The sequence below is a fragment of the Triticum urartu genome, chromosome 2A (assembly GCF_056163025.1).
Source record: "Triticum urartu cultivar PI428250 chromosome 2A, HENAU_Tu73, whole genome shotgun sequence".
In the NCBI taxonomy this organism is placed as follows: Eukaryota; Viridiplantae; Streptophyta; class Magnoliopsida; order Poales; family Poaceae; genus Triticum; species Triticum urartu.
Genome location: NC_141874.1, coordinates 53,977,384 through 53,990,617, shown reverse-complemented (window position 1 = coordinate 53,990,617; position 13,234 = coordinate 53,977,384). Strand labels below are relative to the sequence as shown.

The 13,234-nt window shown below is 49.8% G+C and overlaps 2 protein-coding genes across 2 annotated transcripts; one reads left to right on the top strand and one right to left on the bottom strand.

Annotated features, from left to right (window-relative positions):
* Window positions 1-335: 335 nt before the first annotated feature.
* On the bottom strand, window positions 336-1,389 carry LOC147983670 (uncharacterized). Its single transcript, XM_087540823.1, has one exon. The coding sequence runs from the start codon at window positions 1,387-1,389 to the stop codon at window positions 448-450; it is 942 nt and encodes a 313-aa protein (XP_087396949.1). The 3' UTR covers window positions 336-447.
* Window positions 1,390-6,716: 5,327 nt separating this feature from the next.
* Window positions 6,717-8,087, top strand: LOC147983669 (xyloglucan endotransglucosylase protein 7-like). Its single transcript, XM_087539576.1, has 3 exons — window positions 6,717-6,997; window positions 7,073-7,173; window positions 7,282-8,087. Exons 1-3 carry the CDS (start codon window positions 6,826-6,828, stop codon window positions 7,861-7,863), a joined length of 855 nt encoding a protein of 284 aa, XP_087395702.1. The 5' UTR covers window positions 6,717-6,825; the 3' UTR covers window positions 7,864-8,087.
* Window positions 8,088-13,234: the final 5,147 nt, after the last annotated feature.

Sequence of the window (13,234 nt, the reverse complement as noted above, 5' to 3'; positions counted from 1 at the left end):
CGGGGCCTTAGGTGGCAGAGTGGACTAGAGGGAGTGGAGTGGAGTAGGTAGGGTTTTGGACCGGGGAGCGGATGGAGACGATTATATATGGGGTCGGGGTGGGCCGGCTCCGGCATGGAGGACGCGCCCGGGCGTCCTCGCCTTAGATTTGGATAAATATGAGGGGTGTCAGTCAGTCCGGACATTTGAAGCCTGTTTGAGACATCAGTCTGGGTCACATTTTTTTGAGCGGTTGGTCGTCCGCTTGGGCGTTTGAGAGCGGCTTGATAAGAATACGAGATTCAAATTCACTAGGAAGAAATAGCTGCCGGAAGCACAATATTGTGTGGGTAACATAATAATAACATGTAAACAGTAATTTGGTATGTCAAACAGGCTGCACAATCCAAAGTCGGGTGATAACTAAAAACGACAAGGAAAGAAAACCCCTTGTGAATCTAAACTAATCTATGGATTGGCGGGGAGCATCCAGAATGCCTTGTCCGAGGACGGAGCTTCATCCAGCTTGTGCGTCTCCATGATACCATCTTTTACACTGAAAACGAGCAAGGTCTGCTCCCAAGGATACGCCATGTAGATGCAGTTCTCTCGCAGTCCAGACTTGCCGACAGAGCAGAGAGCACCAGAGTTGAACAGGGACAAGAGGAACGCTCGATCACCAACATCATACACTTTTCTCCATCTCTGCTTTGAGAAATCCATCCTATGAACTCTTGCACCATAAATTGTTTCCGCCCATAACAGGGAAACCATATAGAGCTCCCCGTCCGATTCCACCAGAAAAACTTGAGCTGGAGCCAGTTCAACACCGTAGATATCATCGACCACGTCGTTGATCTTGATGGAACTGAATACGGGAGCAGGGCAGAAATCAACAACACCAAGCTCGATTTGTGTGCTGTTGAAATAAAACTTGCCCCCGCATGCCGCGATCGGAGTTATGACCTCTTTGTCCTCGGATTGCAGGTCGAGGGCCGGCTGGGTTCCGATGTAGTAGTCGTGTTTCTGCCACTGATCGTCTCGGATGTGACAGTACCATATGAGGGTGGCGTAAGGCTCGACGAGAAGCACGACGGAGTTGGGAGCGGTGGGCTTGTTGGAGAGCAGGCAGGTGCAGTCTATGAACAGGTCCTGCTCGATCGGCAACGGCGGCAGCTCGATCTTGCCGCCTCGGTTCTGGGGACTCCACAGGAAGGTGGACGCGGAGGCAGGGCACCTGACCAGCATGAAGCCGTGCGTGGTTGGGCAGATCTCCTTGCCCTTCAGCTCGGCGATGTCGTCGGCGATCGTCTTCTTCTCCGACACGTGGAAGATCGGCGTGGGTCGGCCCGCGCCGTGGTGGAAGGCGAGGCACGGCAGAGACCCGGCCAGCGTGCGACTCGGCGACATCATGGTGTAGAGTATCTCGCGTTGATGATTACTGAGCTACGGTGGCGGTGGACGAAAGCGGCCGGCGGAATAGAGGTTGCTCGACCTGCCACGACCCGCTTCTTAAATAATCGGGAGCTTAGAAGAAGGTCGGATTGGAATCGGGATTATAGGGAAACGAATCCTCTGTTTCCGTCTTCCGTTGTCCCCAAGTTTCGGGTAGTTCCGATTCCCACTGGAGTCGGGATCCAGCAGCGCCTATTTAGATCCATCCGGCCGTGCGATCAAGAGGAGGGAAGCGGAGGCGATGTCGTCCATGCCATGCCTCGCGGTGGAGCACCGGTGCACCGGCACCAACAAGTCCACGACCACGGTGTTCAGCGTCGCCGGTAAGGAGCCCATCGCCGGTGGCATGGACTCTGACGAGCTCACGGACAAGGCCTTCTGCCCCACCCCGCAGGGCTGGCTAATAGTCCGGGATCGTCTCGCCACCGACGACACCTACCTGCTGGACCACCACAGCCGTCAAAAGATCAACTTGCCGCCGCTGGCGATCGACCAGGACCTCCTGATAAACTGCAGCTGCCTCTCTCCGACGCGCCGACGGCCCCGGGCTGCGTCGTGCTCATCGTCGAGCCTGACGCGCCCATCATCCGGTACCATCGCATCGGACAAGACGACGGCTGGACCGAGCACGAGTACGACATCGGCACCCAGGGAGACGAGATCGGCGGGTTCGAGAAGATCCCCATGGGCGAGACCGTGGCGTGCCGGGGCAAGTTCTATTTCATCGCCTCACCCACCGAGCTCGGCGTGCTGGAGCTCTCCCCTGCAGCTGCAGGGCCGGCGTTCAGCTCCATCTCCGTGAACGGTGAGAGCTACAACTGCGGAGAAACAGCAAAGGCCTTCTTGGTGGAGTCCGAGGAGGAGCTGTACATGGTCAGGCTGCTGCGCGGTCGAGGCTTCAACGAGGCCAACGTCTACAAGATGGACTTCTCCGAGCAGCAATGGCGCCCCATCCGCGATCTCGGCGGCCGCGCCTTCTTCGTCGCCCCGTTGAACTTCGGCGTGTCGTGCTTGGCCGGGGATCGGTACGGGATTCAGCGGAACTGTGTCTACTCCCTGGTTAAGTTGGCTGACAAATCTTTCAACGTGTTCAACGTGGAGGAAGGGACTGCGGAGCGGCGCGACATCGGAGAAGCTTACGCTTCCGTTGCAAAACATGGGACCAACCCCCAGCATCCTATGCTTGGAACACAGCACAGAATGCTATGGATGCATGGTTCCAACCAGCCTCTAAGTTTGTTTTAGACAAACCAAACTCTAAAGCTGTTGCACTTAGTTTAGTTTGCCTTTCTTGTTTTGTTGTTCGACGGCAATGGGGATAGTATCATCTTTGAATTATGTTGTCGCAAATGATCTCATCCACAAGAATAGTAAAAAAGATTGGATTGTATTTTTCTTGTTCTTAGTAAGAACTCCCCGGCCCGTCCCATAATAAGTATCGTTGATTTAATACTAAATTTGAATTACAAACAACACTTGTACTATATCTTGTATATCAGACTAGCACATATGCCCGTGCGTTGCAACGGAAAAAATTGATGTTTTGTGCAAGTATAATGTCCCACAGCACCAGATTCATTATGGAAAAAAAATGCTTCAACGCTCCGTCTACAAAATGAACATAAAAAATACGATGCAATTTAGCCGTGTTCATATTTCCTTTGTTGGGTATAATCTCCCACTGATTCCATCTAAGTATAATCCTTTCTTTAGTTACCGTAACGTCCTCACCCGTTTTAGTCGAAAATCAAATCCTTCATTCTCTAATTTAATATCCCAACACATTGAAGCATACATAGCCTTCTTTTTAACTATCCTACCTTTTTACCTCAAGTCCTTCCTTTAATTAGCCTTATCTATTTGAAAATTCTATTTATTAAGACCACAATCTTTCTTTTAATTAGTCCACCAGTTTACCCATAGTCCTTTTTTTTAATTAACCACATCCATTTAAATATTTTATTTAAGTCCACAATTCTTTCTTTAATTAGCTCATTCGCTTAAACACGAGGACCACCACTTATATATTTAGAGCGAGTTGGGATTTAGTAAATGTGAATGACGCATAGGTTGTTGCATCGAAGATCCAGACAGGAGGTCCTGTTTAAATTCCCATAATGTTAATTTATTTTGACCTAATTATTTTTCGCAGACTCTGTAAAGCCCATAAAAGGCCCATCGAAATGAAAAGGATTAAACCAAACCAAGAATATATAATCCCTTTAATAGTTGGACTGAACCAAACCAAAAATACCTATTCCCTTTAATAGTAGGTATAGATATATTCCCTGCCGGGCAAATAAAAAGGAAAAGAAGATATGTTCCGAGTTGGTACCTAAACCAATATGCCTAAGTCTGACTGGTCTTTCCTTCTAAGATGGGTTATCCCAGTTATTGATAAAATTACACTTTCTCTAGAAAGAAAAATGGTTCAAATCATCAGCTGATTGGAGGAAACTTCCAGACTCCTAGGATTAGACCATCTCCAACTGCGACTCTTAAACCACCTGCAAGCATCCAGACCGCACAGACAAGATGTGCTTTCACCCATAAATCAAAGACAAATGTGGGTGGGCTTTGCGGGCGTCCGGAGAGCATCCAAGCTCGCTTCTAACCACACTGGCCCACCCCAAACCCCCTCCTCCCTCGCCTGCGCGCGTTTCCGTCCGACGCCAGCTGCCCGCATTCATGTCGCTGTAGAGCAGTCGCTCCACATGGAAGACGGCTCAGGGCGTACACGACCTCTGACTGCGTCCTCCATTGAAGCGACGCGCCGGCCGAGGACACTGCCCGTTGCACGCCCAGCCGGTAGAACACGTCTCCTCACCACATTCAAACGCCTCCATTAAACCCGCATGGAAATTGAGAAATCTACTTCGGCCACATATCCGTTCACGAGCAGTTCGACATTAAACACAGAGAGAATTCCCTACTTAACACTGTCTTAAATTTTCTTTCCCTATTTGACACCGAAAAATATTTTCTTCCCTATGTAATACCGAGTCTAAATTTTATGCCATGTATAACACTTTCGTCCATTTTACACCTTCACGGTGTTAAACGACACCTAAAAAGACCTTTTTACCCCTCATATGGTATGTAACCAAAATTTAAATAGATGCTAATAATGGCAAAGAAGACATGTCCAACCAGCTTGTTTGTTGTATGCTACATAGCTTACTAGCTGCATGTGTTTATCCAGCCGGTTCGGTTGCTAGGTGCGTGAGCAAACTTTAAAAGAAAATCAATCAAGTGATCCTGTTAGCTCTTGTGTACGGCGTGTACAAGTACTGCCTTGCTGTTGTGGCGAGGATGTGCGTGATGCAGGCTCAGGTTGCCACGCTGGCTGACACAGGACATGCGACCAAGGATGCCCGCCATGCCCTCCGCCGTGCCGCATCACGGCCCCGTTGGCCACCCATTGTGTAGAGCATGCATCCAACCGGCCCGGATGAGCCGGTGTCTCCGATCGCGGACACAAATCGGACACAACGCCGGTGACTCTGCCGTCCATCGTGCGCCCTCTCGGTTGCCAAACGTTTTTCTCCCAGCCGTCGCGTGCCTCTAACATCTTTGGCCCGTGCGCCCCGTTGTTCCACAGCTCCGCTGGCCGTCTGTCGCCGGCCGGCTGCACACCACGGCGCGAGCTGCACAAGATATGCGTCCTGCCAGTACAGCGGATGTGCGAGCCGCCGCCACACGAGCTCCATGCACAAACTTTGATCACATACAACATGACAGGCAAAATGATCTTTTCAGGTGTCATTTAACATCGTTGAGGCTCAAAACGGATGAAAGTGTCATAAAGGGCAAAAAAAATTAGAGTCGATATTAGATAGGGAAGAAAAAGTTTTTCAGTGTCAAATAGGAAAACAACATTTAAGATAGTGTTAAATAAGGAATTCTTTCTTAAACACAACCTCGGGCAAGCTCCTCCCGTCCGCTCACTATTTAAAGGAGGCCAGATGCCGGGCAAGAATCACACCACTCCGCGGTTCCCCATCTCCTCCTTCCATCATTTTCTTCACCCTTTCGATGGCATCCGACGAGTAGGAAGAGATGTTCTCTGGCATAACATGCACCCCATCTCCTGTTTCGTGATAACTCACCTTTGTTTTGACTGTGAGGACTCAAGTTCGCGTACTATTTTCAAATACATGAACTTTTCCTAAATTCACATACTTTTCTCACGTTCGCGTATTTTTTTCAAATCTGTCAACTTTTCTGAAATCCATATACTTTTCTTAAATTTGCATACATTTTTCAAGTATATGTAATTTTTCAAATTCACGTACTTTATTTGGAAAAAGTTCGTGAACTTGTAAAATTTGTGAACTTTTAAAAAGTATGCGGATTTGAAAAAAGTATGCATACTTGAAAAAGGTACGAGGATCTCAAAAAGGTATGCGAATTGGAAAACGCACATGGATTTAAAAAAACACGCGAACTTGAATAAATTATGTGAATTTCAAAAGTTCATGGGTTTGAATAAGTACCATGGTTAAAGTATGCGAATTTGATAAAATTACGTGTACTTGAAAAAAGTACGCGGCTTTGAAAAAAAACAAGGATTTAAAAAAATGCGAGAATTTTGGAAGTACATGAACTTGTAAAAAGTATAGATACCTGAAAAAATAAATCTGAATTTAAAAAAAGTTCATGGATTTGAAATAAACTACATGAATTTGAGTCAGCACGGTCAAAACTGGGATGAGTCAACACCAAAATCGGTCAAAACAAAGACCAGGGAAGAACCTTGTCTAGTTTCAGTAGTTGGGGAGAGGGGCGGGGGTTGTTCGATTCTGGTGTTGATGGACTAAATCTAAACTCCGTGAAGAACCGAGGGATGAAAATTATACTTTTCTCTTTTCTCAATAATCAAGATTATGTTCACAACGACAGCTTGGAGAAACATATATGTTCACAACGACATTTCGTCCATTTTTATATATAATTATTATCAAACGCGATCGGAGAAACATATGTCTATGTGTAAACTAAGAAACGATTTGTCTTTCTTCGTTCTCATTTTGGCTTTCTAGAGGAAAGAATGATTCACGCCGGTCGCCGGGCAGCGGAACAATGATGCCGGTGAGAGGGGCAACGGCCCGATGCCTTCGAGACGTCCGGCACAAGTATGCCCTGCCTGCCATGTCAGGCACGTCGCCGAAGCAAAGTGATGAGGCTACGTGTCCGCGACACCACCCAGCCTTACTTTCCTCTCCCCATCATTCCACACGCCTCCAATCCACCCGTCGATATCATTTTCCGACGTGCTCAAGGCACTATATATCCCTGTCTCGTCTATCAACCTCTGAAGACAAAACACTGATTCTACAGATATACATAATAGGTAGTCGATCTGGAGGTGTTCGTCCAGCTAAAGGAAAGATGGGGAAGCCGGAAGCGTTGGCTGCAGTGCTAGTAGCTCTTGCCTCGGTTCTTGGCCTCGTGTCCGGCGGCAACTTCTTGGAGGAATGCGACGCTACGTGGGAGCCCCAGAACTGCTGGACCTACGACGGCGGCAACAGCCTCTCCCTCGCCCTCGTCAGCAACTCCTCAGGTCTTTCTTCAACCTCAGAACTTCTGTATTTTTCATGGAGTTCTCTTCTGAATGAATGAATGTTTGGGTGGTTAGGCTCGATGATCCGGTCCAAGCGGCAGTTTATATACGGGACGGTGTCGACCATGATCCAGCTCGTTAAGGGCGACTCCGCTGGCACCGTCACGACGTACTACGTAAGTAGCCGGCCTGCTCCCAATCATCTTATCTGCACCAACTTTTGTTTTCTGGTCAATATACCTATATATTCTCCAAGGATTGATTGATACTGTTGTTCGATTCAGACATCCTCGGTGGGGGACGACCACGACGAGATCGACTTCGAGTTCCTGGGGAACGAGACGGGGCAGCCCTACACGCTGCACACCAACGTCTACGCCGCCGGCGTCGGCGGCAAGGAGATGCAGTTCCGCCCCTGGTTCGACCCCACCGACGGCTACCACAACTACACCATCTCCTGGACGCCCTGCATGCTCGTCTGGTACGTCGACGGGACGCCCATCAGGGCGTTCCGCAACTACGAGCACGCCCACGGCGTGGCGTTCCCGACGAGCCGCCCCATGTACGCCTACTCCAGCATCTGGGCGGCCGAGGACTGGGCCACGCAGGGCGGCCGCGTCAGGGCCGACTGGAGTCGCGCGCCCTTCGTCGCCAGCTACCGCGGCATTGATCTTGATGTTTGCGAGTGCTACGGCGGCGACTGCGTCTACACCTGCGCCGGGGCGTTCGGGGCCTGCGGCGGGCTCACCGGCGACCAGCGGGGGAAGATGCGGTGGGTGCAGGACAATTACAGAATCTACGACTACTGCGCGGATCAGGAGGCCGGCAAGGTACCCGGCGTCGAGTGCACCCTGCCGCAGTACTGATGAAGAGCATTCATTCATTGTCCATCATGTCAACCACATTCGTTTTTGCACTTTCCACAAACTACATTTGGCTTTCTTTTTCTACTCCGTTTCAAAATTTCTCAGTAGGTGTTATATTCGTGGGATCATACATTGAGATCCGTGCAAAATTTTCTTTTTAGATTTTCTTTTTTCTTTCTTACTCTGTTCAACCAGTGATCTAAATGGGAGGGGAACTTTTGTTCTATGGGGACATATACACCCTATATAAAAAATAGTAATTCAACAAAAAGTAAAAAAAAACTGAAAATATTTTTGAAATAAACTTGACCTTACATTGTACTTGTGAGAAACAATTCACAAAAAGAAATCCCCCCTTTGACTTCCTTTCAAAAAAGACAAAATTGATCAAAATAGTGTGAATAGTGACCTACAATAGCCATACGAGCGGGCGGCGCCCCTTTAATGTCGAGATGACGACTGTCGGTGTCAAAACCGGCGGACCTCGGGTAGGGGGTCCCGAACTGTGCGTATAGGCCGGATGGTAACAGGAGGCAAGGGACACGAAGTTTTTATCCAGGTTCGGGCCCTCTTGATGGAGGTAAAACCCTACGTCCTGCTTGATTAATATTGATGATATGGGTAGTACAAGAGTAGATCTACCACGAGATCGGAGAGGCTAAACCCTAGAAGCTAGCCTATGGTATGATTGTTGTTCTCTATCTTGTCCTACGGACTAAAACCCTCCGGTTTATATAGACACCGGAGAGGGTTAGGGTTACACAAAGTCGGTTACAATGGTAGGAGATCTACATATCCGTATCGCCAAGCTTGCCTTCCACGCCAAGGAAAGCCCCTTCCGGACACGGGACGAAGTCTTCAATCTTGTATCTTCATAGTCCAGGAGTCCGGCTGAAGGTATAGTCCGGCCATCCGGACACCCCCTAATCCAGGACTCCCCCAGTAGCCCCTGAACCAGGCTTCAATGACGACGAGTCCGGCGCGCAGATTGTCTTCGGCATTGCAAGGCGGGTTCCTCCTCCAAGTACTTCATAGAAGATTTTGAACACAAAGATAGTGTCCGGCTCTGCAAAATAAGTTTCCACATATTGCCATAGAGAGAATAATATTTACACAAATCTAATCTGTTGCGTATTCCGTAGTGTGACGCACCACGGCCAAGCCTTTATTCGAATCGTTTTATTATCCCACCTCAGCGTGTCACGCGAGGCGGTTTCCTTGGCACGTCTTATTAAAGCAGAGATCGTGTCCCCTTATTCCGGAATTCTCATCAATACGGGCGTGGGTAACCCAACCGCTTTTAGGACTCCTAGACTATAGGCAAGTCCAAACGGCCACGGAGAGGACGCTTGATATTCACCCTCTTTATAAAGGGACAAGGCTTTTACTTTTTTCCCTCCCGTGCTCAATCGAATCCTTCCCCCTCCTCAAGCTCAAACACCCAAAGTTCAGGTCAGGTGTTCTGAACCTTTAACCATGTCCGGATCTAGCCTTCAAGGCCGATGGGTGCCTTCCTCCGTCACGGAAGAAGACGTCAAAAGGTTGAGGGAGGCCAGATATCTGACCGTCGAGGTTGTGCATCGGCTGCCTGCCCGAGGGCAGGCCTTCCCCTCTCCCAAACCCAACGAGAGCGTCGTGTTCGTCTCCCACTTCCTCCGAGGTCTAGGCCTTGCTCTGGATCCTTTCGTCAGGGGCTTGATGTTTTATTACGGGCTAGACTTCCATGATCTAGCTCCGGACTCCTTTCTTCATATCATGACATTTATTGTCGTGTGTGAGGCCTTCCTCCGGGTTACCCCTCACTTTGGCTTGTGGCTCAAGACTTTTGAAGTAAAACCGAAGATGATCGAGGGGCAACATGCAGCGTGGGGAGGTGCCTCAATATGCAAGATGACGAGAGCTCCATGGCCCAAAGGTTCCATTCCAAAGGTGTCTGAATTGTGGCAACAGGAGTGGTTCTACATCACGGCTACTAGAAGTGCCAAGTGGGCGGCCGCCCCTGTTTTCCGCTCGGGCCCTCCACCACAACTGATGTCATGGATCAGCAGAGGTCTGAGCTGGGGCCCAACCAAGGACGTGCCTATACTGCAAAGCCGCATTCGAGATCTCTTCAATGGAGATTTTAGTTTGGTTGCGGTAATACAAGTTAAGCTGGTTCGTCAAGTCCAGCCTTGCGAACGCCGGCCCCTTCGCTTGTGGGAGTTCAATCCCGAGGGACCGCGTGTCATCCAAAATTTCCTCGGCCTGACGCACGAGGAGATGTACAAGTCATTCTTCGGACCTCAGGTAGAGTGTCCGGAAATCACTGAGGACGTGGGCCTGAGCAGTAACCGCGCCGCCGAACAGGTAAGGAATCTTCCGACCAAACATACTATCTCTCATTTGTTACGAAGTTATTTCTGAGAGTTCGCTTTTTGACTAGGACTGGCTAACAAAGGCGAAGTTGATTCGGTGTTTGGCCCCCCTCCCTGAGGGTTTGGACAATCCGGTATTGGAAAAGATGCTCCAGGTCGCACCTTGCCCGGAGCCCTTGAAGGAAGATACTGGGAAGGATAATACGGGCGGACGCGGGCCCCCAACGCTGCCCATTCTAACCGAGGGAGCAAGCGTCTCCATGAAGGAAGACGACCGGAGGAGGAAAAGGACTGCGCCCGGGGATTTGGACGCCGAAGCTTCCAAACGGGAGAAGAAGTCTCCCGCTGAGGGTCCTACCTTGGGGGGGTTCTTTTGCCGCACAAAGTCCGCGGGGGGATCAACTCTCCAGCGAGTCATAAGTGACCCGAAATACTTTAATAGTACAGGTATGCCATCGTTTTCTTCTGAGAAAATAACCACCGCATATATCTTTGCAGTTCGGGCCTTAGCCCTTCTCAAATGAGCTCGTCTTCGGGGGATCTTCTTCCAGAGATGATGGAGAGAGAAACGCCCCCTCCGGACTCCTCCGCTTCGGAAGCGGGCGACCCCGAAGTGTCGTTGCGTAGGGCCTCTCCGGGTCCGGTGAGGCCAGAAGATAATCCCATTGACCCCCGAAGCTCCCAGTGTCCGGCTCCCAAGAGAGCGGAAAAAAGAGTCCGGCACCGTCTGGTGTGCGATCGGATGTTCTGAGGGAGTTGGTGGGGCGAGCGGCCATCTCAGATGAACACCATGTGCTGATGAATACGGTGATGGAGAGAATCTCGTCCGCCGAAAGCGGATTGCATGAAGTTTTTATGAGTCTACTGACAGGCTTTGAGGTACGTAAAATAATGTATGATAGTCCTGCACATGCTAGGTGTGCCCTGTGTAGATAGTAGCCCCTGAGACTCTGGTTGTCATCGGAAACGACGACGAATAGAGGATCATATTCCCAGGTAATAGCCATACTGCCTCTATGTGCAGGTGATGGAAGCTCCGGTAGCTAGCCGGACTAGCGAGTTTGCCCATTTAAAACGGCAGTTGGATGCGGCAGACGCCGACATCGAGCTTGTTAACAAAAGGCTTGACGAGGCACAGGGTAAGTGTCATTATATGGTAAACTCCACATAGTAAGAGCAGCATGATGCCAGTATCTTTAATATGTTGTGACTGCAGATGGAGCTGCCACTGTTGAAGCCTTGCGGGCAGAATTTGCCCGAGCCAAGGAACAAGCGAGGTTTAGTAATGCGGCTGCTTTGAAGGCGGCCGAAGAGTTGAAAACCGAGAAGGCCACGCATGGCGAGAGCCGGGATAAGATGGCCAAGATGGCCATAGAATTAAAAGCCGCCGCCGACCGTTGCCGGGTTCTTGAAAAGGAAAACCTAGCGAAGGCATCGGACCTTGAGAAGGCTGCTGCGACGAGAAAAGACATCCGCTCTGCTATGAGGGCGAAGAAGGAGGAGCTGCGGGAAGCCGGGGATATTGTAACTGGGAAATCCTTTATGTTGCGGAGGAAGTTCGGAGATCCACGGTATGCCTCTCTGGATCGGCTGTGGAGTTCGGAGGATGTGTATATGGATTTGGCGGCGAGCGCTGCCGATGCGGCCAAGTACTTCCAGGGTCAGACGGACCGTGAAGTGGACCAGCTGTTTTGGACACAATTCCATTCTCCCGAGCGTCCGCTTTCATTGACTGACCAATTAGCCGAATGGGTCGAACTGAATAGGTTGTCCGGACTCGCCATGCATGACGTCTATTGTGGATCAGCTATGGCCGGAAAGGCCAAAACCGAACAGCTATTTCAGCTTGGTGCAGCAGCTCCTTGACGTGGTGCCGCGCATTGATGCGATAAAGAGGTCGGCGTGCATAGAGGACTCACGGATGGCCTTTGCCTGTGTTAAATCATATTGGGCGGAGATGGATGCTACAACTGTTGCAGCGCGGGATTCGGCCATAGGCCGAATGGCTGCCGAGCACTACTTTGAAGAAGTTCTTGAGGGTGCTCGTTTGATAGAGACCCAGTGGTCAAAAAATATTATGTTTGAGTGATATGTAATCTCATTGTAAGCGAAATGCTTTTATAAATATTTTATAAGGCTATTTTTATACTTTTGCCTGAAAGTAATATGATGCCTCCTGGGCGGCCGTTTATGTATACATGTGTATAACCTGAAAGATTGCAGCCGTCGGCTTCAACCCCCACGCATATAATGCGGAGGTGCTCGCAAAAAACACGCGTTCACACTTAACCCAATGTCTTGGTCCTATTAAGGAGGTGATAGCGGAGCGAGCGAGGCAACCGGACTATAATGCTTTAGCACTTTCACTTAGCCATAGGAGTTTGACAGTGGGGCTACTAGATAGCCCCTGGTGGCTCCGCACTCTCCCGATCCCGGGGTGCGTACATGCCTGGCCGGAAAACAGCCCTTCGTTAAGGCGGGGGAATTCTAACATTCCAACAGGTCATCGAGTGGTTGACCAGTCTCATGCTATATCATGACAGTTAGTTTTCGGCTTTCTCCACTGAGGTGCTCGTCTGGATGAACCAGGGCACAATCACAGTAGTTCTCCTGGTGCTACCTTAGCCGGTAAAGCGGAACGTAAGGCACCAAAACACAGGAGCCGGGCAAACCCAACATTTGACCAAAGACAATGATTCGGAGCTGATGCATATAAGGCCAAACTCGCGACGCCGAACACTCCCTAAGGTATTTGGTCTTTGTGATATAAACCGGGCCTGAATAATGGCCTTTGTAAGAAGCCCCTTGTGTCCAGGTACGTGCATTGTTCTGGCGTGGCCACATGCCAAGACGTCAGCATCCTTCTCAGCGGTGGATATGTATCAACAATAGACAGTAAAAAAGGTTTACGCAGGGTCTTAATCTAAAAAGAATCCTTAGAGCGGGTCCCTGCTGCACATCTGCGCCTGTGTCTCCGTTGTGCCTTATCCTGGACGGGTGTAGCACGATGATCGTCT